The sequence below is a fragment of the Xiphophorus hellerii genome, chromosome 8, assembly GCF_003331165.1.
Source record: "Xiphophorus hellerii strain 12219 chromosome 8, Xiphophorus_hellerii-4.1, whole genome shotgun sequence".
NCBI classification, from domain to species: Eukaryota; Metazoa; Chordata; class Actinopteri; order Cyprinodontiformes; family Poeciliidae; genus Xiphophorus; species Xiphophorus hellerii.
The window spans coordinates 27,738,252-27,766,200 of record NC_045679.1 but is presented as its reverse complement, the minus strand read 5'-3'; the positions used below and the strand labels follow the sequence as shown (position 1 = coordinate 27,766,200).

Below are 27,949 nucleotides of genomic sequence, written 5' to 3'. Positions count from 1 at the left end.
CCGGGTGTCTGTATGGGACATTAAAATGAACTGAAGCTCTTGCTTCTCTGCCCTGACAAGATCCACAGGTTAAAGGCTGGTTGCCTCACAATCATGTGTTTCAAACTCTCAATCTATTTTAGGTCTGGACTTTGACTAGGCCAGTTATAACACCAGATGTAATCCATTTCATTGTAACTCTGGCTGTTTGTTTTTGGGGTTGCTGTCTTGCTGAAAAATTAAGAGTTTTCCAGCCTCCAACAGGGTTTGTTTATGACATGTCTAGACAGACAGACAGACAGACAGACAGACAAATAGCAAAGACCAAAATCGCAAAATTGTCGCCCCCCCCAAAAATCACTTGTGGTGTAAAAAAGGCCATTATTTTAGGAAGGTGATCATATGTAATGTAACAGTACTGCACAATGCCAGTACAGTGGTAATTGAATAGGTGAGAGATAACAGAGGTAATAATAAGAAGAAATGTTGCAGATATTTCAACAGTTTATTGATGCTACATTAACAGGTGGGCATTCCCTCATAGCCTTCATACCTTCAGTAAAATGTAGTTAATAAGCAGCTGCATGAGGCTGTAGTAAAGAATCACCTTTACTGCAGCCTCAGGTACAGCCACCCCCATCTGTATTGTCACCTGACTTTGAGTCAAAGATGAGCAGAACAGGACTGGCAACATTCAGCAGCCATGCATGTCACCCAACCCACTGAGCCGGAAGCATCCTGAGTGAAAGCAGGCATTCTGGAAATGATACAGAGATGGCAGAAAACCTGGAGTGAAGCTCAATGGCTGCATCACCTGAGTCTCTAGTCAGGTGAAGTTTATTTCTACAGCAGTAACAAGGCAGCTCAAAGTGCTTTACACCATAAAAACATCAGACATCTCCTCGTTCTCAGAAGTCATTCTGAAAAACTGGAATAACTTCCAAAATGATCAACCCTCTGATCAACAGAGCAAATTAATTTTGTCACTTATAGTTATATTTGTCCTTTTAACAATTTGGATGGAGAAACTTGTCAACAAATAATCAATTAAAAAGTATATTATAGTTTCTTCTAGTCTATAATGTCCGACTGTCTCAAGCCGTGGGAAGAAAATAATGTCTCAGAAATTGGAAATGTGGAAACGAAAGAAAGGCGCTTCATTTGCTGCTTGGGCTTCCATCTGCGTTACAGCTCCCCCTGCTGGGCGGACAAAGGAAGCTTCTGTGTTTTTCCACTGATTTGATAAATAAACACACCAGGAAGTGAAAAGAAAACTCAAGTGAAATGAATGCAGTGTTACTGGTACCGATCTGTCAGATAGGGAAACCTCCTCCATACGTCTTAAGAATTGTATGCAGCCTTGCTAATTGATCTTAACCTTTACAGTGTGTACTTGTGAACACCCCATTTTGTACATATGTACTTATTTTACTATTTTTTACAAACTGTCAAACATTTAATTCATTGAATTCAGGTGTTCTGCTCCCCTCCATGGCCAGAGGTGGAAACTCCATCAGACTGCCTCTCCATGTAATGAGTCACTTTCAGGATCTCTGTTCGTTGCAGTGTGTTACTATCTGTGCAATAAATCCAGTCATGTAGTTTTTTCACTACTAAATATTCCGTATTGAACTGTTCAATATCATAATGAAGCAGATGCGATTGGGAATGGCATCAACTCACCAATGAAGTGGTGGGTAAGAGTCAGTGGATGCTGAGACTCAGCTTCTGATTAGCTAAAGAACGGCAAACAGAGAATTTCTTGGAACAGATTACTATATCCTAGCAACTGAACTCAAGTCTTACATCTGGACTCAGAGAACAGTGGGAGTGATAAATCAGGGTTCTCTGTCCGAGAATCTCCTGGATGATTTGGGAATTCCCAGAAGAATTTGAATGAGTGTTTTGTTCAAAGTGTAAAGTTTGGAGCAGAGGTGGTGTAGAATCATTTTTTGGGTTTGGTCCTTTACTTCCATTCAAAGGAACTCTGAATGCTTCAGCATGCCAGTACATTTTGAACAATTACAAGCTCCTGATTTTGTGGGATCAGCTGCATAATTAAATCACCCATTGCTCCATGATCCAGTCTGGATGTTTGTATATCAAATGTAGGAACTTTTGAAAGTCAGCAGATCAGCAAACTGACTGTGATAAAATGATGTTACTTAATAAAGTTGTCTTCTTAAATCATGACACAGAGTGATGAGTCAGGTGTTCTTGTATTTTTATAATCTACTTGATTTCCAGACCAGGTGAGGCCATCCATCCACAGTATCATTCATTTTCACTCCTTGTTGTGGCAGACCTTATGCCAGCTCTGTCCAAACTTGTCTTTGGGGACTTGTGTTCCTTGTGCACGCAAAGAATGGCACACAATAGCAGCCAGTCACACCCTTTTTGCTTTCCCTCAGATCACACAATGACATTTCCACCAAGGCTGCCAGGCCAACTCTGGTTTCAGGATACATAATATCTGCAGTGTACCAAAGCTGACTCAGTGTAAGTAAAATGTGTACTAATGGTCAGAGTAAAAGAGCTGTGTTTCTCTAATGAGAGGAGGTGTGGAAGTCAGATGGGTGGAACTTGTGGAAGAATGCAACTCTTCAGGTTTAAATCCACCAACCTGACTGGTCGGACACTTCACCGTAGATCAGAATCTTTCCGAATGATCACAAAAGTCAGAGTTTCTTTTCTCAAAGTGTGGAGGTTTTCATTCTGCTTTGCTCTGTCTTCTGACAGCATCAGATTCCCTGGCAACCTGTGTGGACTTTGGGAACCTGGACTACAATGGCAGTCAACCTGAGCAAGAACGGTTCGGCTCTGATGGCCGCCTATAAGAAGGTGGTGGATGCCAAGACAGACACGGACTGGTAAACTGGTTCTGTTGAAAGCAAAAGCAACAAGACCTTCTTGTTTTCTTCAGTTCTCATGTGTTAATTTTGTGCTTTTAGGGCTCTGTTTACCTATGAAGGCAACAGTAACGACCTTCGACTGGCAGAGACAGGAGGTGAGAGCTCATGATGATCTATGGATCTACATCGCTGTGATGTACAATAGGATAAACAAGTATTTGATTCTGCTGCACCACTGAGTTTCCACACTTTCAGAGACTGGATAGATCTGTAAACTTTATTGTTGCTACTCCTCAACTGTGAGGGACAGAATCCAGAAGTAATAAAAAGCATCACATTGGATGAGTTTTTATTTTTCTTCTAACTGGAATTTTAGAATTTTCCCGCGGTTGTGAATCTATCCTTTTAGATTCACAACCCCTGAATCTAAATAACCCTGAGTGGCAGATACACACACCAGCATTTTTTAATTTCTGTCTTCAGCACATTGCCAGTTCTCATAAACTTAACTGTTTAGATTGCTGAGGTGTCCGGTCCAACAAGGGAACCCGACAGCACAATCCCACTGAGCACACTTCAGCTTCACTGTTTGGTTGAGTTCTTTCTTTACAACAAGAGATCAGAGCAGTGCCCATATTGCTGCAGACAAAACACCAGTTCCTCTATCCATTGTCCCCTGCAGGCTCCCATCACTCCTAAACAAAACACCAATATACTCAAGTTGGGTTTATAGTAAACAGAATGGAGCATTCCTCTTAATCTGGTTGGGATCCATGGTCTCAGACTGAAATGAGTCATTCTTGTCCAAGTCTTTTTTTAACTACACCTATTGATGTTTGTTGATTTAAGTTTTTTGGGCTAATCTTACATTTGAAAGAGCCTGGCTATTGCTTTCCTGTGCAATTCCACTCATAAGGTTCTCACTTCCAGTGCAGTCTGGGTTTTCTCCCCATTACTCTGATTGTCTCCGGTTGACTTATGACTGAGCCAATCAGCAAACAGAAGGATAAATTGTGAACGATGACTTCAAAAGCTTATTCTATAAAAGCAGCAGAAATCTAATGTTGCATTAGAGCGGCGGTTCTCAGCCCTGGTGCTCGGAGACTTAGGTGTTTAATTGTCGTTTGCATTATATCTGGTCTGCTGGAACAGGAAAACATCTAAACCATCAGGATAGTAGTCCCGCTTGGTCCAGTGTTGGGACCCACCGTATTAGAGAACCATAAGGTGGTGTTAAATAACAGATTTCTGTTCTGGTGTGTGTTCAGGTGGAGGCTTGGAGGAGTTGGTGGAAGAGCTGAACAGTGGGAAGGTCATGTATGCCTTCTGTCGAGTCCCAGACCCTAACTCTGGCCTGCCTAAATATGTCCTTATAAACTGGGTGAGTCACACACAGACACACCCCCACACACGCCCACACACACACACACAGATTCCCATAATACAACAGGAGAAGAAAGTTATTAAAATCAGTAATACCGTAATTTCCTTACTATTGCTCACACCTAATTTTAAAAAGAAAAAAATAATTGCACATATAGACAGCACTTTTTCACGAGCTGCAGCCAGGAGTCCAAGCATGAGATATTTACAGAGGAAGATTTTTAACTTTTATTTAAATATTGTGCAGTAACATACACTAATATGAACCGCAAATGATTTTTCAGAACAGCGTCTGTAACATGGCTGCTCAATAAAATACAGTAACCTACCAGTAAAGGTTATTGACCTCTATCTTCAGCTTCCTCCTGCACAGAAACCACTAAGTCGTTTTCTTTAACCAGGGGATCTGCTTCTTAACTTTGGGTCAGGTTGTTTGGATTGGATACTAAACCAAATCATCATTTGAAAACTCCATTTGTTATGTTGTCTTAGATAAAACTTTGTTTCATGTACCAAGACATCAAAGAGTGGCAAAAAAGCTAAAGTTGAAAAAGCTTGTAGAGCAAACACTTCACAGCACAGTCTAACCTCGACAAGACAGGCTGATTTTAGCTTTCCAGTTAATTCACAAAAACATTGTGACATAGGTTTTCATTTTCTGTCAATAATAATGCAAAACCTGATGAAAAAGCACATGTAGATTATGAATGTCTGTATATGTAGACTGGTGAAGGGGTGAAGGACTCTCGTAAAGGAATGTGTGCCAACCATCTCAGCGCCATAGCAAATTTTTTGAAGGTAGGTGTGATTCTGCTATGTTGTGATTGGATGGTTTGAAAGCAGCTATGCTTCCTGTCACCTTCCCTCTAACGCCTTGATGTGATTGACCTTAGGGAGCTCACGTTACCATAAATGCTCGAACAGAGGAGGACGTGGAGCCAGAGACCATCTTGACTAAAGTCGCGAAAGCCTCCGGAGCCAACTATAACTTTCACAAACAGCAAAATTACATCGATGCACCAAGAGGACCAGTGGTGAGAGGAGACACAAAACTCCCAAGGACATACAAAACCATACTGTCTTAAAGTTTCTTTTGTCGTCAGACCCTCATATGTTCCGTCTTTGTCAGCAATTTCACCGCTGCTGTTCAGACTTTGTCACGGACATGGTGAAATCCTAACACATGATAAATGGCCTGTACTTATTAACACTTTATCGAGTCCAGAGAACTCCAAAGCACTTCACGCTACATTCAGTCATTCATGCACACTTTCACACGCTGGTGGTCGTAGCCACAGCAGTCCTGAGGCAGTCTGGCTGCTATACACCAGCAGGCAAGGCAGACACAACAAGACACAACAGCCGGAATCGAACCAGCAACCTGTCAACTGCAGAATGAGCTCCTACCACTGTCACCACCATCGTCCCTTGAGTTCCAGAATGAGTTCTACTGGAAGGCTTAGGCATAGTGGAAACATTTAGATTTGATGCAACCAAATACTAAACATAAAGCCAGTTATAGACAGTCTAACTAAATCAAGCTAATATAGGATAACCCTCTAAAGAAAGAATAAATGGCTAAATAAAGAAAATCACTCAAAAAATGTACTCATCCATAGATCGGATGACCTGTTTATCTTTTTCTCTGAAAAAGAGATTTTGAGGTGTTCTGTAGAATTTGCTGATACTGTATATATGTTAAATTGAATGATGTGGAATTCTTCTTTTGAAATTGAGAACTCCTCAGGACATGATTTGATTTGTATTAAGGATGATATTTCAAGATAGTACTTGGAAATATAATTTGCACTTTAAACAGTCTAACTAAATCATAACCTTTCAGTTTTAGAAAGGTTATGTGCCTCAACTTCAACTTTGGTTTTTCTTGGCAATTTGCAACTTTGCAACTTTACAAAAAAGGTGTAGCAAAATCAGTAATTGTAGGCTGCAACAATCACAAAAAACATTGTAACATCCTGGAGAGACTGACTGTTGCTTCACTCGTGATGACTCCACCTCTACCCTTTATTTTGGCTATTTGTTTTGAGCTCTTTGTGCTCAGCACTTTTTGCCGGTGAATGTAGAAATTTTCACATGTTCAACCAATTTCTCCTTTGCTTGTATACTAGGGTTCTGTCTACAGAAAAGTCAATGCTGTAGAGGAAATCCAGCAAACCAACAAGGATAACTTCTGGGACCAGGCTCAGGTTTGTTCCTTCATACACAACCAGCAGTCTTACAAACACAAGCATCTGCATCTGGTATAAATGTGACAAATGTCTTTTCTCAGCGGGATGAGGAGTTACGTCGAAAGGAAGAGAGAAAGAGAGCGGAGCAGGAGAGGCAGAACGCGGAGAAGGAAAGGAAGGAGTTGGATGAGAAACAGGCAAAAGAGAGGGAGAGAAGAACGAAGGAGAGAGCTCATCAGCTTGAACTAGAGAGGTGAGTTAGAACTACACAGTAACATGCAAACCAAGCAGCTAAAGACGCTCAGTGGGGATGTTTGTATGCTTGTACATGGCAGGACCCTTCAAAATAAAAGAGATGAAGAGAATAGAGATGGCACATGGCATCTGGCAGATGGCAGGACCCTTCAGGATAAAAGAGATGAAGAGAATGGGGAGCAACAGCGACTGGTGAGTAAAGCTGTTATTATTAAGCTGAACGGTTGGTAATAAAGGTATAGTACTGCATATTTTTATGAAGATCTGATACCAAATAAATACAATGCCAGTATACTGATAATGACACTTTTTGTTATTTTATTTTGATATAATATCAAATGTCTGACCCTTAGGTTCTATTGTGGTTTTTCATTTTAATTATTTTATTAAAACCTGGGACATAAATTGGACAAAGTCTATGTCAACAAAATACTTTAATAACATGTTAATATGAAAAACTAAGCAAGCGTTTGTGTATTTTTTCATAGATAAAGTGCAAAAAATTATCATTTGAGAGAAAATCAGAACAAAATCTTTTTTTCAGGCAGTGTTAAAAAAAAACTATAATACAAAAATAAGCAACAGTTTCAAAACAGAACCTTAAACTAAAACAACAGTCTTACTGCGTTAGTATCAATCCAATACTGGTATTAATATTAATACCAGCTTGGTATTAATATTAATGTAGACACTAGTAATCAATATAATATAGAGGTTTTAGTGAGGAACACTGAGTAGCAATGAGCCTTTATACTGGGGCGTTGGTGGAAATGACTAAGCAGCCAGAAGGACACAGTGGGGCCAGTCTGCAGCCACTGGGCAAGAGGCTTGGTTCACTCTGGACAGAACGCCAGGACATCACAGCTGGTATTGTTGCAGGTACATTTTCCACAGAACAGTAATTATTAGGAATAATTACTGGAACTAATATGATCAATCAATCAATCAATCAATCAATCAATCAATCAATCATGTACAGCACATTTCAGCAGCAAGGTAGTTCAAAGTGCTTCAAATCATAAAAACACAAAATAAAAAGTCATAAAAACATCACACAGTCATTAATTGAGAAACTGGTGACAAACTTTACATTTTGATCTGTGCCATCATCAATATCATCACTATATATCAAAATGTTGGTCAATGTTCCATTTATTATGGTTATAAAGCAACTCTGGACAGGTGGGTTTTTAGTCTGGACTTAAAGGAGCTCAGTGTTTCTGCATTCTTGCAGTTTTCCGAAAGTTTGTTCCAGATGTGTGGTTCATAGCAGCTGAATGCTGCTTCTCCATGTTTGGTTCTGGTTCTGGATGCTGAGCAGAACCAGAACCAGAAGATCTGAGGGGTCTGGAAGGTTGATACGACAACAACAGCTCTTTAATGTACTGTGGTGCTAACCCATTCAGTGATTTATAAACTAACAGTATTTTAAAGTCTATTCTCCCAGTCAAAGGACTGTAACTGGGTGATGTTCTCTATCTTCCTGGTTTTAATCAGAACTCCAGCAGCAGTGTTCTGGATCAGCTGCAGCTGGAGGATTGATTTGTTAGTCAGACCTGTAGAGACACTGTTGCAACACCCAATAATAAAACTGCTGTTATGGTAGTATTTATCAATATTTACCAAACAAGTATTTATTTCCCCAAACTTTTGACAATGTGTAAAACTGACAAAAACACCTACATTTCTGTTGCATTTGTTTTTGTATACTAATCTTTGTGCTCAGTACGTTTTTTCCAGGAAATGTAGAAATTGTCACAACATGTTCACCAGTTTCTAATGTGCTTGTATACCAGGGTTCTGTCTACAGAAAAGTCAATGCTGCAGAGGAAATCCAGCAAACCAACAAGGATAACTTCTGGGACCAGGCTCAGGTTTGTTCCTTCATACACAACCAGCAGTCTTACAAACACAAGCATCTGCATCTGGTATAAATGTGACAAATGTCTTTTCTCAGCGGGATGAGGAGTTACGTCGAAAGGAAGAGAGAAAGAGAGCGGAGCAGGAGAGGCAGAACGCGGAGAAGGAAAGGAAGGAGTTGGATGAGAAACAGGCAAAAGAGAGGGAGAGAAGAACGAAGGAGAGAGCTCATCAGATTGAACTAGAGAGGTGAGTTAGAACTACACAGTAACATGCAAACCAAGCAGCTAAAGACGCTCAGTGGGGATGTTTGTGTGCTTGTACATGGCAGGACCCTTCAAAATAAAAGAGATGAAGAGGAAAGAGAAAGGGAGCAACAGCGACTGGTGAGTGAAAACATTAAGGATGTGACTGAAGGTCTTTAAGGACTATATACCAGGCTGGTTTTCTCTGGTGGGTTTCCTTCTCCCCTTGTCCTAAATTCTGCACCTGCTGAAAGAAATCAAGCAAATAAGAAGTAAAATGAAGTGTTGGATGCCATGGGAGAAACATTTGAGTGTAAATTCTTCACTGAAAGTAACAGAAACAACAACCAGGATAGTTGAGGTGATCCAGGCAGCGTGACTGGGTAAATCTAAAGCATCTATGGTAAATGCCATTTATCAGCTGTTCAGGTATCTGCTCATCCAGCACATCTGTGGCATGTACTGGACACCAAAACATCTCATCTACAGTCTACATCTCAACTTGGCTGCTGTTTGATTTCTCTGGGGATGCAAAGTAGACTTGAACCAGAAGACCTGAGTGGTCTGGAAGGTTGTTATAGCAACAGCAACTGGTCTTTAATGTATTTTAATAGAGAACCGTTCAGTGATTTATAAACATTTAGAAAGGCAAAAAGTATCAAAGAGAAAACTGAGGATGTGTAAACAAGACAAGTACAATAAGTAAAGACAAGTACAGTCTTACACTTCCACTGTGTGGATTATCTCTTCCTCATCGGTCTTCCCCCAGTCAATGTTTCCTGTTATTAGAGTTCTTGGTTCAGAGTGAGAGTTCCAGGACATTTTACATATGATATTTCAATTTTTTTAATTCTTATGTTCTTCTGCAGATAATGGATTTAACTTTCTTGTCCCTGTTGTAGAATGAGCAGGAAAATTCAAAGAAGGTAACAGGAATCCACGCTGCAGCATCTGTGCAGAAAGCTAATGTGAGTATGGCTGACTATCCGTAGCTCATTAAAAACACTTGTATTCACTAACCACTGGATCCGGATATTCAAATCCTTTGCATGAACACAGGCGTACAGAATCCAGCAGCTAGACATGCAGACATTCTTCTCAAACGTTTGAGAAAGAATGGGTCGCCCTCCAGAGTTCAGTAAAGTCCAGCTTGGTATCATGATACGATGATACCTGTGGAAAAAGTCTTGAAATTTCCTCACTACTAAATATTCCATCAGGCTCAGAGGCGTCACTGAGCAGTCGAGACATGTACTCTGTAGTAATGAATTATGCCACTTTCTGACCTCCACATCATGTTATAAAGTATAAAGTTATTCCCTAATCAACAACATACCTGGTGTGTTACCTTGATAGTTCAGTGCATGTTTAATCTCCATGGCAACCATTCAGCTGTTCAAAACTCCTGCGTGCACCTCGCCTCGCCCTCAAGCCGAAGCTCCTCCTCAGAGATTCAGTTTCTAAGTTTCTGCCTCACAGAGCAGCCCTCCCTCACTGAGCTCCTTCAGACTAGCCACCAGCAGTTAGCAAACTGTGCAGCTGCTGAGCTTACTATATAATCTTTAATAGAGGAGCCATGTTGTGATGACTTCCTGAAGGTGGAGTTTCAGAAAGAGCAGGAGTTTGTAAAGAGACAGAGGCCCAATTTCAAGCCATTAAATCAGGAAGCAAAATTTCCTTCATGTCATATTTGATATGTACAAAATTTTTATAAAAACAGATTGTAACATGGTTACATAAAATGGCAACATGTGCAGGAAAAATACATTAACTTTAACAATTCAAAATACAACTTTACCCAGCAGGATTAGAAAACAACACCACAGCAACAAGTTCAGAACATTCTGAAATTGGAGGTAAAACTTGTGGTTTAAGCTTCCAACTCTAAAATCATTTCAATATCCTGCACCTTTTTGCAGGCCTTAGATCATTTAAAGGTTTGTGATTGGCTTTAATCTAAATGTACTATTGCAGATAAACTCTCCTTTTGATTTTCAGATTCTAACAGGTCATGTGTCTTTTCCTTCATTCACAGGAGGCAAAGTCACTGATTTCTCAGAGAGCGTTCAATCCCAGAGACATCTTCAAGCAGAAGGAGCAGAGCTTTGAGGCCAACACACCATCTCCTGCTACATCCAGACCAGGTCAGAAACACAACAAACTGACACTCAGAGGGGGGCAGAGTACTCACAAATTGTATTCAAGTAAGAGTAGCACTACTTCAACATATTTTTATTTAAGTAACCATAAAAAGTGGCCGTCCAAGAAATGACTCAAGGAAGAGTAAAAAAGTATTTGGTAAAACGTCTATTCAAGAGTAACTGATCAATTTATCAACCATTTAATATTTAAAAGTTACATAATCAGATGGACCAAAATATAAAGTAAGTTTGGTATTTTAAGGACTAAAATGACAATAATTCATATAAGAAAAAACAACAAAAAAAAGCTAAATCAAACAAAAGAAAAACTTTCTAAATCAATTTCTTTCAATATAAAACTTATGAAGCTTTAACAAAAACTGCAGGTCTGTGTTTGTGTCTGGTGAATTTTTGGTTAAAACATGTTTGTTCTTCATTCAGTGGATAAAGAATCCAAAAATCTTTACTGACTTAAGTGCAATTTCATAATAAAATGACTCAAGTAAAAGTAGAAAGTACAGCGTAGTAAAAATACTCCTAAAAGTAAATTTTTTCCAAAGAAAGTTACTCAAGTAAATGTAACTAGTGACTACAGCACCTCTACTGACAATATGTCACCTGTAGCAGAATGAATGGTTGATGTTCCTGTTTTTACCCTCAGGGAAGCTCCAAAGTACGTTTCTGTCTCAGAAATCGTTTGAGCCTGAAGAAGTGGTGAAGTCTCAGAGTCCTCCGCCGGACGTCCACTACCCAGTGACCAACCCCTTCTCCTCAGCCACACCTGTACTGCCTTCACTTCCTGCTACAGCTTTCTCGCCCACCCTCCAAGAGACGGTGACTTCACATGAGCAGCCTGCAGGTCAGACTCACTTCCTGCTGAGCTCCATATATGCAGGTGTCAGTAATTTAATCATGATCACTTCCATGCAGGCATGATTAGCCTGGATCAAAATAATGTCAAATGTCAGCAAATGGCTGCTAGAAATACTGCAGCAGTTTTCTGCAATGAACTTTTATTTTTGAATGCAACTAGTTACATTCAAAAAGTTTGTGTTTAGATAATTTGTCTTTTTGCCTGTCGCTGCTGATTATCTCTACATCACAGTTAATCTGGTTGTTTTATGTTTGCAAGTATTTTTAGACCTACATTCCCTTTAAGTTGGCTTCCCCTAAACGCATCCCAGCTACTTATGGAAGCTGCACCACCGTTGGCGAGCCGAGGCTGTACTGTGTTGAGTTGAATGTCTCCGTTTTTCTCCTGTCTGAATACAGAGGACGGTTCCACTGAGGAGGCAGAATGGTCAGATGAGTTTGATGATGATGCAGATGAAATGACTCCAGGTATGACGGCAGTAAGATCACCAAACATCATGTTGACCTTTTACACCCCAAAATGCATCATTTGTGTTTTCCTTTCAAGTTCTGTTAAACATGAGCTATAAAGCTCAACACTGCTAACACTCAGTGGGAGGTCAGACGGTCTAGGTTTGTAGGTTTGATTCCAGCTTCCTGTTGTCACACGTTTAAAATTAAAACTTCGTTGTGCTTTCTTTCTTGAACAATGACAATAAAATAAGGATTTACTTACCAATAAGCTGCCTGCTTATTGGTGTCTAAATGTTTGTGTATTTGTGATTGGGGAGTTTGACAGGAAAACCACAATATCGGTTCACTCCATTCACCGTTCAGGTCTCTTTATAGAAAATCCAACCTCTGATACAGTTTTCTTCCAATGTACTGTAGAGTTCCCAGTGCCAGGAAACCCAGTTATTCTGCTGAAGAATGAAAAAAGATACGTTTTTATGGCATCTCATGGAAAAGAAAATAACATTTTTAATCTCCACACTGAAGGAGCCAACTGGTTAAAGAAATTGCTATTGACAATTGATGCTTACTCACGAGTTTACTGCGGCGTCACCGTGAAAAGTTAAACAGCAATATTTAGGTTGTCACATAAAAAAAATGTGGGAGTTTGTTTGTCAAAGACGTATTCTCACCATGTCATTCACATAGTTATAATTATCAGAGTTCCAAACTAAATATTTCATTCATAAGCAAACATCAAACACCAAGACATACAGTGTCATTTGCGGCTGTTAAAAAATGATAGAAATTATTTTGCAAGGCAGCTTAAAGCATGACTCCAAACCTGTGAGAAGAGAGACATTTTGGTTCTCCAGGTTCTTCCTACACCAGACTCAACAACCTTTCTGAGGCGGTCATATGACCAGGCAGCCAGAGAAATCCCCTCTGCATCTGGAAAATGTTTTCTCTGTAATTCCTCTGTTGCCATGTTTATTCATTCCTGTCATTCTCCCACAGTTGAAAGTCCAGTTCAGCAGGATCTGTACCAGAGTCCAGATCCAGTTGGCACTGCTGACAATCTGTATGAGAATATTTACCAGGATCCAACAGAGGTGAGTCTGCTCTGTGTGTCAAAGGATGGATCACACCTGGACACCCACTAGTCTTTGTGGCCCGTCTGGATGACAGTAATGGGGTTTATGTGCTCTCAGCTTATTGTCATGGTTTCCATATCATTTGCACAGATTTCTCTGTGTTTGGAGCCTTTAAATATAATGAAATACTTTTGATGTTTCTGAATTTTATTCTCAGGACTATAATAATCCAGGTGATGGAGAACAGCAGCAGTACAGAGCCAGGGCTTTGTATGACTACCAGGCTGGTAAGGAAACACATCATGCTTGTCTTAATGTTGGGGCTGTACTGATACTGAAGGTTGTGACGCTGCTGCAGAGTCACTTTACAGTTTATAGTGCAAACTATCCTTCACTGTTTGCTCCCTGCTCTGTTATTCCTCTCATGTTCTGGTTTCCAGCTTTTGTAAATGTTTTGGACTCCATTCGTTAAGTTGTGGTTCATATGACGTCCCGTTCTGCTGTCTGCACTTTGGTTCTACTCCTTCATCCCACCTGGCAGTTTAAAGGCAATACTCAGTAGATGTGGCATTGAAGAATGTACAAAAATAATAAAAAATCTCTCATTATTCTGGCATTTAGTAAATAGAAATAAGTTTGTTGACTCCAGGTGAACTCAAACTGAGATGTCTTTTTAAAGTAGTGTATGTAAACTCCTGGTTTCATCTGTGTGTATCCAGATTATTGAAAAATGTTATCTGACAGATCAGTCAAAAAGCATGCAAGTTAAAAAAGTTAAAAAGAATAAAAGATAACAGCACCTGGACTACTAAGCTTTCCATTTCTTCCCTGGATTGCCTGTCGTCCACAGCTGATGATACTGAGATCACCTTTGACCCGGATGACATCATAACAGAGATAGAGATGCTGGATGAAGGCTGGTGGAGAGGCTATGGACCTGATGGAAACTACGGCCTGTTCCCTGCCAACTACGTGGAGCTCCTCAATGACTAAACAGTGGCAGTCCTGATATGAAAATGGATTATTAACTTTTTCTTGTCTTTGTTTACCACCCGCTTGGAAAATAAATGAATAAAATGTTATCAATCTTCAGTCTCACTCTGCAGTGCTCCCTTAAAGGAAAAGGTCTATTTCTTGTTAAAGTTCTTGTTCAAATCAAATGTGACCAAAACTCTGAATCTGGTTGCGGAAGAACAATTTTCTTACCCAACAACTGTTTTTACCCAACAGTTGTATGTTGGGTAAAAATACAACTAACCTGAAATGACATCTGCAGACAAGTCGCCCAGATCCCCATAAAAAACTAAGAATTTTAGGGCAAACATTTTAGCTAATATTGTGTTCTTTACTGTGCTAAAATATACCACCACTTTTCTGTTAAGTTACTGTTAGAGGCTAAAATCAGCGGTGTTTGGCCTGACTCAAATGCAACCAAAAATGCGAGATGTGTGCAGTCAAAAACGATGTAGGAAACAAAAAGCTTTAAGTTACTGAAGCTTTTACCAGGTTCTCATGTGACCCAAGTTGGTAATCAGTGGAGCTAAAGCTAAATGGATGACCAGTTACCACCATGGAAGATGAGGACTTTGTTCTTATAATGGGAGTAATAGATGGAACGTTGACTGTTCAAAAGAAAAACACAAGAACAATCATTCTAATAGACAATTATTATGAAAGTGAAATAGAAAAAAAATCCGTAAATATTGTTTGCCACCCAGAAGGTTTCTGTCTGCATTGACTTATGGATGAAAAAGGGTCTGACTGCATCATTCCTGGCTGTAAGCTCATGGAAGTTTGTGTTCAACGAAGTAAACCAGAGCACATATTGTTGACCCTTGAACCTGCACCACATCCACACACTGCAGAGCCAATCAAAATATGTGTGGAAAAATGTATACATGAAAAAGAGAAAGTCATCACAACATCTCTGATGACTAAATTATGACTAAAACATAATGACTGTGACTATGACTTTTTACTATGTTTGATATTGTATAAAATACCCAACAAATAATCCAATTTAAATGTTTCCTTTAGACAGACATTACCTGTTCAGGAGTTCTTGGTTCTCCAATCTGAATAAGAGAAAAGTCCAGCAGCACACATTTCTCTGCCTGACATATCTCTTCTGTGACTAGCCACTAGGAAAAAAAACATAAAAATCCTTTGCAGTATTCATAGCGTCTATAACAGTGGGGTTTGTGGAGTTTCAGATGCCTCGTCCCGCCTAAATCTTTTGACCTTACTTGATGAAAATCAACATTTTGAGATGCAGTAATCTCACTGCCATTTTGTGTTTGGATTTTACAACATTCGTGTTTTTCAGAATTTCTCACAGATATTTGCAGTAGTTCTTCAACAGGTATTTTCCTTTTCATCCAGGTAGCCTGGTACAAACCAGCCCCTTGTTCTACGCTACACTTCTCTTTGTCCAGAGGGCCTGACTTCTCAGCAGTTCAGAAACAATTGCTTCCTAGACCATTTCCATACAGTATAATATATTGGTTTTGTCATGATTTTTTTTTTTTTACCCCTCCAGGGGGTCTTTTGTGGGCTCTAGTGTCCCTTATATGACAGTAGGTTGACAGGAAACAGGGAAGGAGAGGAGGGAAGACATGCGGCAAATGTCGTCGGGTCCGGGAGTCGAACCCGCGACGGCCGCGTCGAGGACTCAAGGCCTCCACATATGGGTCGCGCTAACCACTACGCCACCACGGCACGCCCCCAGGTTTTTGGTATCTGCAGATGTCAGATGTTTCCTTTCTAGTACAGCATCTCTGTATCTAGCATTGCCTCCCATTCAGCCTGCTGCATTTTATCTTATCACCTACCTTGACGGCTGCAGCTACATGATCTTTTCTCCACTAAATGAGATCAAAGTAGGGGAAAAAAGATATGTAATTTGTCCTTTGCATGCTAAATATCAACTTATATTTTTTTAATAAAAAATTAGTTTTAGAAAAGCCCTATTCCAGTGTCAATGCTCACCATAGCTACATTTGTTTTTAGAGCAACTTGATGTGTCTCATTGAGAGCTGATGATTTTACCGTGAACAAAATAGTTTTCATATTCCATGTAAGTGACGTCCACCAGCCACTGAGGTTTAGGGCTTTCTTTCTAATCATCTGTCCACTCACGTGTTTGGATCATTAAGACATATCCAATTCACTAATTCCAATTTGGCAGCATAACTTGTTTTATTCTGCTGTGGTAAACAGTTGTAATGTTCTGACAACATGCCGACTAATGTTAAAATAGCAAGATAAATGGGGGTACCATGACAACCAGTGGCGGTATAAAGGCCGAATGACTCTCTTTGTAGTAAAGTTGTGCTCACATCCACTGTCTTTACAAACAAATAATCCCTCTATACAGAGAAAACTATTTTTATTATATTGATAAAATATTTAAACCCGGAAGTGTTATCTTGAAGACTCTACTTATGTGGCGCTCAAGACTCTAGATCCTAGAGTTTTGAGGGCCACATAAAAAGGTTTGGCAGGCTGGATTTGGCCTTCGGGCCTCAAATTTGACACATATGGTGTAACAGTTTAAAGGAGAGATTACTGCAGACTTCTTATACTTATCTTAGCTCAGGAGTTCCTAAGCTTTTCTGTGCCACCCTCCCCCCCAAACAGCATTTGTCTTTGGCCTTCGACCCCCTTTGTAAAAACACAGACAATGCTACAAAATATGTAAACAAACATCAACTTTTAGAATGATTTTTTTCACACTTCTATTCACTGCTGAACGGTTTCTTCTGTCTTTTTCTTATCAGAAACGTGTCCATTTCGCACTTGCTAGGTATGCTATTTGACTAGCAGCCAATCAGAAAGGTGAGTGTGGCAAATAACATTTCAATAAATTATTATATTATATCTTATAATAACGATTAAAAAACAGAGTAGGTTTTATGATTAAAACATAATTAAAAATTTATTTCTAAAGAAAAAAACTAAGTCCGTATTTTTATTTTTGCATTTTTTCTCTCATCTTCAACATTGTGAAGCTCCTGGTGGCCGCCCAGGGGGCCGCGACCCCCTCTTGAAAAACGCTCTTAGCTCACACAGACGACTGGTATAAAAACAAACAGAAGGTGGCAGCAGTTCGCTTTTGAGTCGTTTAGCCCGCAACAAACAAAACATCGAAGAATACCAGCCCTCAACAGGAAAACATGGCGTCAAGGTTACTGCTCCGCACCGCGTTCAGAGCCACAACGAGCTGCCGAGCTGCCCGGTCTCCGGCTCTGAGGCGCTGCATGTCTGCTGGAGGTGAGGACGGGACTTTGGTCGACAGGAACACCCAGAAAAGCCGCTGAGAGTTTAGACGTAGTTAGAAGAAATGAAATTCATGGCGGCGGACCGCTTTCTGTTTCTTCCTTGATAGATACCGGGCTTCATAGGGAAATTGTCCATTTCTGTTAATATCGTTCCATCTAGTTTGCTTCTCTTTCTAAAAAGCCACATCGTTTAATTATTAGAACAAGTAGGAACTTGTGTTTATTTCGGGCTATTTTGGAAAATAATGACATAGGTTTTCAAATAGTATTTTGGTTTCATGAGAAACGTCACATTGAATGCAGAGCAAATAGCTGATGACTGCTGTTCAACATATTGCAACTATATTTCCAGAAAATATTGTTGTAATATGTATTTGAGAGAACAGATAATGAGATTTTAGGGGTATATTGTGACGACTAAAATGGTCAGAACTCGTTTCACTCGTTTTGCAAAGTTTTACAAAACCGGCAATAGATACACTGTCAACAGTATCAGTTGTTTTAAATATTAAACTGCCCTTCATTGTCTTACTGTTGACCTTTATATATTTCTAATGTCTGTTTTTGTTACTTTTGTTGTCTTAAATATGGTGACGTGTGCTGCTGCCTTTCTTGCCCCGGTCAGTCTTCTGAAAGAGGTTTTGATCTCAGTGTTTTTTTTATCTGCTTAAATAAATGTCATTTAGGTGGAACACAGAAACAGAATTTGTTACTTTTAAGATCTCTGACTTTTTAGGGCAGAATTCCTCATTTTTACTTGAATCATAGTAATTAAAATGTAGCATTACATTTACCGAACAAAAAAACAGCAACCTTTGAATGATCTCATTAATGTTGTTGTCACCATCACTGCATGTTACTAAAATGCTACCTGAGCTACATAAGTGAATAATTTGCTGCTCCACCAGGCATTCCCACTGATGAGGAGCAGGCCACGGGACTGGAGAAGGCCATCATGAAGGCCATGAAGGAGGGAACAGTGAGTGTTACAATCAGCAGTGCAGAAACATGACATAAAAAAACCCCGACAAATTTTACAAATATTCTGTGGGGTTCTGCATGTGTAGAGTCAGCTGTATGAATCTGCAGCAGGGGCTTTGATTGATAAAACATGAACAAAAACAAGTTCTTTTACATTTTCACATCATCATCATCTTCCTCTTCTCCTTGCAGGATCCTTACAGCATGATGAAGCCAAAGAGCTATGCTGGCTCCAAGTCAGACCCCCACCTGGTTCCCTCCATCACCAACAAGAGGGTTGTGGGCTGTATCTGTAAGTCCTCCTGTAGCAGCTCGCTGTGGGGAGCGATTGCACATACGCTCATAACGATGTCTGCCTTCATCCTCTGTGCAGGTGAGGAAGACAACACCGCCATCATCTGGTTCTGGCTTCATGAGGGCGAGCCCCAGCGCTGCCCCTCCTGTGGTGCCCACTATAAACTGGTGCCTCATGAGCTGCCCCACTAGCCTCCAGCCCTGTAACCTGTACAGATGTGTGTGTTTACGCCTTCAGCACTCATCTGTACCTTTTTTTTTTTTTTAGCTTTTTTTGTTGCAATATTCATTCCTCCTTCAGAACAAGAAGAGTGAGATTATCCGCGCCCTGCAGGATATTTCCAGCTCGGTGTACTTCCTGGTCCGCTCATCTTGTTCTGTTGTTCTACTTGATCTACCTGCTGACCTCATCAGTCTTTGCTTTACATGTTACATTTCCACACAGATACACTGTGTTTGCAAGACTCAGGCAGTTTACTCTGGTTTGTGTGCTGTACGCTGTCAAAATGGGTCCACTTTACTGCTGTTATTCCACCAATAAACATTAACAACTCCTTTTCATGGATGTCTCTTTGGCACTAATATATTACATGTTTTATCTGATAAATATGTTACAGTTAACATTTTGCATGTGTTTTTTGCATGGTACACATGCAAAAAACATGACAGGAAGAATTGATAGCTGCACTGTGAAGCCAGAAGTAAAAATGTGCATATTAGAAAATTCCTCAATCATTCTACAATCAGATTTTACTGTCAAACTATTATAATAAAATGGATTCAAAGTCGTATTGTCAACCAACACATTTGTCGACAAGACGGAGTAGTTGGGTTTTGGACTTTGAAGATGTGAGATCTGTTCTGGTTTTCCACAAGCTTCACTCAGAGCAGCTTTCATCTCGCTCAGTTCTCTTGACAAAGAGATGGTAAGAGAACAAGATGTCAGTTTCTGCCATTAACCTGTTTCTTGCAGAATTGTTTAAATTCCATTGCATTGGAGGAGTTTTGAACATGTTTAAGGTAGCCTATATAATCATCTTAAAAAGTATACTGATGGATGTAGCAATACAAATTCTATAATTTATTCCAGATTTTGAATTATGTTTGCTGAAACAATAATCAATTATCTGCATTTACAACAGCGACAATCATTAGCCTGCAGTGGGTGGAGTAAGATGGGGTGAAACAGTGCACAGATTCAAAGGCAGCCATAGAAAACTTGAAAGCTACAGGAAATAACAGAAGATCTTTCAGAAATACTATTTATTCCTGGGCAGAATAGATAGTTCTGTTGGATTATTCAAAGTGAAACATAAAAAAAACAAAAACTTGCTAAACAATGAATGTAAAGAAGCTATTAAAGTTAGGAATAAAGCATGTAGAATGTTAAAATTAAATCATTCATTTGATAAGTAATATATAAAAAAGCACAGTCTAAAGTTAAGAGAATAGTTAAATTATCTAAAAAGAATTATTGGAGGCGTTTTTGTTGTACAATTGTAACAGAAGTTAAACGAGATCTGGGGAATGATTAGAAAGATGGGAGGAATTAGAAGGGATTTTTCTTTATTAAAGATAAGTGTGAAGCTGTAACAAACAAAGAAAAGCAACGATGTTTGCTAGGTCCTTTGTGAAAGTGCATAGTTCTCAAAATTTATCAAATGAAGAATTATCAAGGAGATTGAAAATGATTGATGATAATAAAGAGATTTTAAATAAGAAAGAGCTAGATGGAGGTGTTTTAGATAAAGATTTTACATTGTTTGAAATGAAAATAGCTTTGATTGGAGTTAATACATCTCCAGGTAAAGATGCTATAGGATGATTGAACAGTTATCAGATGCTGCTAAAGGAGTAGTGGGGTAAATTATTCAAATATTTATGCTATAGAAAATGGAACTCCACAAGGTAGTGTATGTAGTCCATTGCTTTTTAATATAATGATTAATGATATTTTTGATAATATAGATTTTAGAATTAGTAAAGCATTACATGCAGATGATGGGGCATTATGGGTGAGAGGAGGCAATATTAGTAATTTAAAAAATAGAATGCAATCAGCAATTAATAGGATTGAAAGATGGTCACATGAATGGGGGTTTCATTTGTCTGTTGAGAAGACACAAGTAATATGTTTTTCAAGGAAAAGGATTAATCCTACAGTAGATCTTAGATTATATGGGCAAAAATGGAAGCAGGTAAATATCGTAAGGTACGTAGGAGTATGGTTTGAAAGAGGACTTAAGGCAGATGAAACTGTCAGCAAATTATTGGTTACATTTACAAGGACATGAGGAAAATCACCCTACTAAACAGGTATTCAGATAATGCTGGGAGTATGGCCATAACATTAGGAGTTTGGGATGGGAAGGAAATATTTATGCAGATCATTTGGGGATAAATAATAGAGCATGCTGTAAAACTGTAATTAAATCTAAAATTGCTCCATGGTTATTTGAAATGTCAATAGTAAATTTAGAAACCAAAAAAATAGAAGAGTCCTGTGGAGGTATTTATCCAATTATTCAGCAGTATTTATAAATAATGTATGAAAATATGACACAAATATATACAGAGATGCATCAAAAGAGGAAAATGGTAAAACAGGAGTAGCAGTTTATATTCCGAAACAAAAAGATTTTTAAAAAGAAGAACAACAGATAATTTATCAATTTTTTCAGCAGAGATGTTGGCAATTAAATTGGCATTGCAATGGCTGCTGGAGGTGAAGCTTAGTAAGGTAGTTATCTGTTCAGATTCAATGTCTTGCTTGACCAGTATTATAAGTGGAAAATCTGAAAGCCGTCAAGATCTTTTAGATGAAGTTAGTTTTTTGATAAATAGTATAAAGCAACAAAAGATATGTATTCAATTCACATGGGTTCCAGCACATAAAGGAATTGTAGTTAATGAAAAAGTAGATAAATTGGCTAAAGAAACAGTTAAAGCAAGATAAATTGAATATGATATCCCACTAAGTAGAGCAGAAATAAAAGTAATTATTAAAGATAAAATAAATAATATATGGCAGGAGAGATGGAATTTAAAAGAAAGAGGAAAGCATTTACATAAAATACAGACGGAGGTAATCATAAGAAATAATAGTATAATGAATGGGAGATTAACAGATTGAGGATTGGGCATACTAGTTTAAATAGTGGTTTAAAAATAATAGGGAAACATCCATCAGGTGATTGTTCTTATTGTGGGGAAACAGAAGGAGTAGAACAATGTGTTGATTTATTGTAGAAAATATACTGTATAAAAGATAGGAAAGAACTGGAAAAGTTAATGGGGAGTTCAGTAACTATGGCTAATTTATTAGGGAAGCATCAATCACATGATATAATTCAAGCACTTATGAAATATTTAAAAGATACAAAATTTGCTGAGAGAATTTAGTATGTATGTGTGTGTGAGTGTATAAGTATGTATATAATTTAGTTATTTTAAGATTTGAAGATACAGTATAGGAAAAATGAATTTCTGAATTATATCTCCGTCCAGTTGACGGCGGTAATACACAAAGTTTATTGACTGCCAGAAAACGCTATAGAAGAAGAAGAAGAAGAAGAAGAAGAAGAAGTCCATTAATCTTTACTGGGTGACAACCGTACATTGAAGGAGAAATGGCTGCAAGGTTACTGCTGCGCTCCGGGCTGAGAGCCGTGACAACCTGCCGGGCTGTCCGGGCTCCGGCTCTGAGCCGCAGCATGGCGGCTGGAGGTGAGGCCGACACGGACACAACCATTCAGATAACAGACTGAAGTGTTAGCTAGGCTAGTCCGTCTGACTAGCCTAGCGGAACGCGTTCTCTTCCAAGTTCTGCCAGGACACGTTCGGTTCTTGTAGTAAAAACCCGCTAAATCTCTTGGGTTGTAATAAGTTCATTTTCTGCTTGTCTGTGTTCAGCTGGTTTTGAATATCCAGATGTTCTTAAATAAAGCTAGGGGCTAACCTGCTGCTTAGCATTAGGCTAACAGTGACAGCAAAGAGGTCAATCTGGGTTTAGATAACTGAGGAGGGCCGGTGGTTCTGTTGGTCATCTGCTTTACATTTGTTTCTATTCAGACCCAAACCCAGCTCCCAGGAAGGTGATTGCTCGGGTCTTATCGTGGGCGTTTTTATCGCTGTTCTAAACATAATAGTTTGGATTTGACTCCTAGTTTCTTGTAGTTTATTCATAGTTCTGTGAAATTATGAGTGAGCGGTTCTGTGGTACATCTCGAGTTTCCTCCTTTGTCATGTTGGTGCTTCCAGGCATTCCCACTGATGAGGAGCAGGCGACTGGGCTGGAGAAGGTCATCATGAAGGCCATGAAGGAGGGAAAGGTAACATCACATTACAGCATGTAGTTATGATTTACACTTAGCATAACTAAGTGTAAAGCATAACTTTAGATGAAACTATATTCTGTGAAATAATTGCTTAGAAGAAGACTTTCCTTTAAGAGATAGATATATGTCCTACCTGCTTATTTTTCAGGTTTTGTACTGAAGAAAAACCCTCTTAAATTGATCATTCATTAGTTGTGAAGATTAAAAGTTTTATTTTGGTCCTTAGTGAGATCACTTCCTGGCTGATTAAAAGTTGAGTTTATAATCGTAGATTAATTTTTTTAATAAACTGAAAAGTATCTTAAACATCTGATTTCAGTTGTCACTATAAAAACATGCTAATAGGCAGGTTAAAATGTGTTAAACTCATTTTAGGAACTCAACAGTGAATCTTCAGATGTCCTTGTTTTGACACTGCAGTGATATTGCTGGCTGTTATTGGTCATCTTGTTTTGCAGCAACATGCTGGTGTTGCATTTCAAATCCTGACCTACCAAGTTTATAACCATCATAGCAAGATTGCCACTGTTCAGGTTCATAAACCCAAACAGTTGAGTTATTTATTGTAATGGTCTCAGGGCCTCACAGGAAGCCCACATCACTAACTCTCCACCACCGTACTGTGAAGTTTTTTTTTGATTGTTTGTTTTCTGGAGTTTCTTTAATTAGATTGTTGTGGCTGATATCTGATCTCGGATTTTCGTGAAGAACATTGAAATATTTTTAGCCTCGTTTTCCTGTCTGAGTGATCATTTCTAGGATCATAGCCAGTATCACACCATGACTGTGAGAACAGTGGCTGTAACACAGTGTTTTACTTTTTTATGTTTGGCTCTCGTGTTCAAACTTTTCCCTGTTCAGCACAGAGCTGCTTCCAGCCTGACCTGGTGGAGCGTTGGCGTGGCACTGACCAGCTGCTAACGCTCAGGGCTGTTCAGGCTGAAAACTTCCAGATTCCGGTCGTGCTGAGCAATATGGTGGAAAATTTATCACGCTATAAGAATTTCGTATCAGTCAATACAGATAATTATTGATTCGTGTTTTTTTGTTTTAAATGTCTGAAACACAGCCAAGCTAGTGACGTCACTTCCTGTTTTCTCTCCACTGCGTTGTTCTTTATGTTTCAACGGTCATGAGGCTCTGTGATGAAACTTGAAACTGCTGCTGTGCAAGTTGTGCAACAGGTTGTTGCTAGGTAACCAAAGAGTGAGTTAGCTGATGCCACTCACCGTGAGAGGTTGAGCGACTAAAGTCTCTCCTCTGCCTACATCCCCCAGAATGTTGAGAGATTCTGGATCGAAGTTCCACATCTAGTGACATGGACCAGCTCTCTGTTGTAATTTATTATAAGATTTATTATCTAGCCTCAGATTCCAGCTGTCAGCTTATTTCTCAGTGCGTATCTCGTTGTTTCCATGGCGCTACTTGCTCTTATCTTAATTAGATCGTCCGTTACTAAGGAAACGTCTTTATTTGTTGATGTAATGTTTGTTGTCAGGCTGTTTTCAGAACCCTGAACGCAGCTGAGACCAAACTCCCGATGAGACCATTAGACCTACCTTCATCATCATCTTCCTCTTCTCCTTGCAGGATCCTTACAACATGATGAAGCCAAAGAGCTACGCTGGTTCCAAGTCGGACCCCCACCTGGTTCCCTCCATCACTAACAAGAGGGTTGTGGGCTGTATCTGTAAGTCACAGTAACAGAATTATTAAATATATTTCTAACATGACAGAAACGAAGCCAGCTCTATAAAATCACAGTTCAGCTGTTCAGCAGCCTCAGCTTCCAGATTTCTGCCTCATGTCTTTATTTTCTCTGTGCAGGTGAGGAAGACAACACCGCCATCATCTGGTTCTGGCTTCATGAGGGTGAGCCCCAGCGCTGCCCCTCCTGTGGTGCCCACTATAAACTGGTGCCCCATAACCTCCCCCACTAACTTAAAACAAAGTGTTTTAGTAGATGTATTTACAGTACAAATTTGGCTTCTCTTTGAAATGTTAATTTTATCTGTGGACCAAGAAAACTCAGAGAGTTTTAAGTTTTCACTGTGCTTGAAGATGCTGTCCTTTTGTTGTTTGGGCTCGGTGTATTTCCTGGTCTGATGTCGTTTATCTGGTCTGTTTTAGCACTTGATCTACCTTTTAACCTCAGCTTTGGCTTCACACGTTACATTTCCAAACAGCTCAGATGTGTTTTGGGACCTTCAGCTTCAGTTTACATTGACTGTACTGTATGATGTTACATTCGGACCACTCCTACTGTTGAGCCAATAAAGTACTGAACTCATATGTGTGTGTGTGTGTTTGTCTGCTTCAGGTTGAGCTCTGCTCAGATTTTTAATTTTTTTTTCAATCAGATTGAAGACAATAGTTGTGTTTCCATTGACCAAAAAATTGCGCAATTTGACATTTTGAAAATAAAACTTCTGAATTATAACATGGCAATTATGCACCAAACGTGTTGGCTCTAGGATGAGTTGGTTTATTTTGCGAAACTGCGATGGAAACATTTTTTCCGCATCACAAGTCAAAACAACTGTTTGTTACTACTGGTGCAAACCACAAAGAAGAAAACAGGAAGTAACTTGTTTTTTAATGACTTGTCGTGGACAAACTAGATATTGATGCAGTTTCCTCCGGACTTTGTTGGTTCGGAATGAAACAACTGAAGTTCTGAATCAACTAGGTTCTCATTAAAACTACAAAAAGCTTAACCTGGACTAAAGTGATAGTCTACATTTTTCTGCTGCCGTCTGATACTCTGACCCAGGATCAGCTGTGACAGCAGGAGTAAAATGTGCTTCTAAATATTGAGTTGAAGCAATCTGAGGAGGAAGACTCAAGTCAGCTGTTATTCAAAAGGCAGCTGTTGATAGGAGAATCCCTTAAACTGGTTTGTGACTGATGATTATGACCATGGAACTCATTTTCTCATGGCAACGTTCAAGTAAACGCCCTGAAAAATTGCAAGTTGGTCATACAGAACGTCAATGGAATATAACCCAACATATTCTTTAAGATCCATGATCTATATGGATTATAAAGATTATGCCTCTTTCTGATCCATAATTTGCAGTTCTATTATTCTTGTTGGTATTTATTTATTTTTTGGACTGGTCAAATGAACTGAGCACGTCATTTTAATCAAATCACTGAGTATTTCACTTACGGGGTGAATGTGTTATTCTTCAGTCTACCAGCAGATAGCGCTGTCTACCAAAACTTTTTGCCTTTACTCATATGCAAGTGGAAAGTTTGGACAGTTTCTCATTCAAACTTTAAATAACCTTTGAATTTAACTCAGTGCTTCAAATCTGAAAGAAATTTTTATTACAGAAGTTTTTTAGAATCATCATGGATTGTTCGGTTTTCAGTGCTTCTGCTCACCATAGCATCACTGGGTGTCTGTTGTTCACAATCCAACAAGAAACCTACACATCTGAATTGCCTATTGTATTATATTTTATGCCCACTGGTGAGTCATCCTATTAACTGTTAAGATCTGATGTCTTATTTGCAACACTAACACTGCCAATTTCATTTCCCGCTGTGGTGCTCACCAGGTTGTGATCCGGTCAGCAGCTGCTGTAGCTGCTATATTAACATTTGAGTTCTCTGAGATCAAAGGTCAAATGTGAGGTAGCATATAAGCCATGTCCACTTCATAATCATATGAAGGATATGGACTCAGGGTGTGGTCTTAAACATCTGTGCCAAGTTTGGTGTAAATCTGTCAAGTGGTTATCCAGACATAAACTTTCTGACCTTCACTAAAATTAAAACTGCATTAAATTCATACAACAGGTCATCTCCTGTTAGGATCTAAGAGTTTATTCTGTAATCATGAAAAATTGTGATCACTAAAAGAGTTACTGTTTTGTTGCTTGAACAGCTTTTTTTAATTTCCAATTTTTTTCCATATTGTTTTAGTGCCTCCGTACATAGATGTTATGCATCATATTTATGTTTATCTTTATTGTGTTATAGCCAAAAAATGTAGTTAGGAGGAAGTGGGCGTGGCCAGAGTAAAATGATGGAGAATTGCCCAAGGATTACATTGGTGGAAAGGTTTGAAGGGGAGGGGCTATGGTTTATGAATTAAAAACTCAAACTCACTATCTTGCGCAATAGCGCCCCCTATATACGGAGGAGTAGGGATTATTTTGTCTTAGCAGAAGATAAGGCAGTTTTCCACCAAACTGCCTTATCAGGTTGAACTCAGTGCCACACATAATCCAAAGTCAGCCCAGAATGGTGGAAAAGAACCGAGATAGAATCAAGTGAAGCATTGATGACATGATTAAGGCAAATCAAATCTAACCTGCACATTGTCAGACAAATTGTTGAGAATTTCAAACTTAAGCTTTCGATTGCTTCTGGCCTGGTGACCCCGGAGCTCTGAAGCGTCTGTGAGCCTCCCGATGTTCCTCACAGACATTTCATGGCTGATGTTCTGTGAAACATGACGTGAATTATCTTTGGAAAAGTGGAGCTACAATAGCTCAGCTGGCGCGCTCCCTCACCTCGCACAGGGTTGACTCAAAGTTAACTGGAAGTGTCTGAATACCTGCCACCTCAAAGGAGAGCGCTGCAGAAAAAGACAGAGACCAAAGAGGAGCACCATAAGACGCGGAGACATCTGCACAGCTCATTAGGTGGTAGGAAACAGGCAGCAGCAGATTTAGAAGTCAACAGTGGTTAATGAGACACTGAGGCACCAACAACACCCAAAACAAGAGTGGGCTCCTTGG

At 39.3% G+C, this 27,949-nt stretch overlaps 3 protein-coding genes across 8 annotated transcripts; all 3 read left to right on the top strand.

The window, feature by feature from the left end:
- The first annotated feature begins 2,396 nt into the window (after window positions 1-2,396).
- On the top strand, window positions 2,397-14,395 carry LOC116724970 (drebrin-like protein A). 6 transcript variants are annotated; one of them, XM_032570777.1, is made up of 19 exons: window positions 2,397-2,478; window positions 2,719-2,849; window positions 2,931-2,986; window positions 4,100-4,212; window positions 4,938-5,012; window positions 5,108-5,248; window positions 6,344-6,421; window positions 6,505-6,656; window positions 6,739-6,850; window positions 8,455-8,532; window positions 8,616-8,767; window positions 8,850-8,904; window positions 9,666-9,731; window positions 10,799-10,907; window positions 11,566-11,763; window positions 12,177-12,245; window positions 13,227-13,321; window positions 13,521-13,590; window positions 14,154-14,395. In XM_032570777.1, the coding sequence occupies exons 2-19, from the start codon at window positions 2,767-2,769 to the stop codon at window positions 14,294-14,296; spliced, it is 1,845 nt and encodes a 614-aa protein (XP_032426668.1). In that variant the 5' UTR covers window positions 2,397-2,478; window positions 2,719-2,766; the 3' UTR covers window positions 14,297-14,395. The 6 variants fall into 6 exon arrangements, with proteins under 6 accessions (XP_032426668.1, XP_032426669.1, XP_032426670.1 ...); XM_032570778.1 differs by lacking the exon at window positions 2,397-2,478 and having other exon boundaries at window positions 2,616-2,849; window positions 6,739-6,773; window positions 6,831-6,850; XM_032570779.1 differs by lacking the exon at window positions 2,397-2,478 and having other exon boundaries at window positions 2,616-2,849; window positions 6,802-6,850.
- Window positions 14,396-17,431: 3,036 nt separating this feature from the next.
- On the top strand, window positions 17,432-19,419 carry LOC116724798 (cytochrome c oxidase subunit 5B, mitochondrial-like). Its single transcript, XM_032570539.1, has 4 exons — window positions 17,432-17,575; window positions 18,492-18,562; window positions 18,757-18,856; window positions 18,938-19,419. The coding sequence occupies exons 1-4, from the start codon at window positions 17,479-17,481 to the stop codon at window positions 19,048-19,050; spliced, it is 381 nt and encodes a 126-aa protein (XP_032426430.1). The 5' UTR covers window positions 17,432-17,478; the 3' UTR covers window positions 19,051-19,419.
- Window positions 19,420-22,383: 2,964 nt separating this feature from the next.
- Window positions 22,384-25,487, top strand: LOC116724799 (cytochrome c oxidase subunit 5B, mitochondrial-like). Its single transcript, XM_032570540.1, has 4 exons — window positions 22,384-22,584; window positions 23,119-23,189; window positions 24,786-24,885; window positions 25,023-25,487. The coding sequence occupies exons 1-4, from the start codon at window positions 22,488-22,490 to the stop codon at window positions 25,133-25,135; spliced, it is 381 nt and encodes a 126-aa protein (XP_032426431.1). The 5' UTR covers window positions 22,384-22,487; the 3' UTR covers window positions 25,136-25,487.
- Window positions 25,488-27,949: the final 2,462 nt, after the last annotated feature.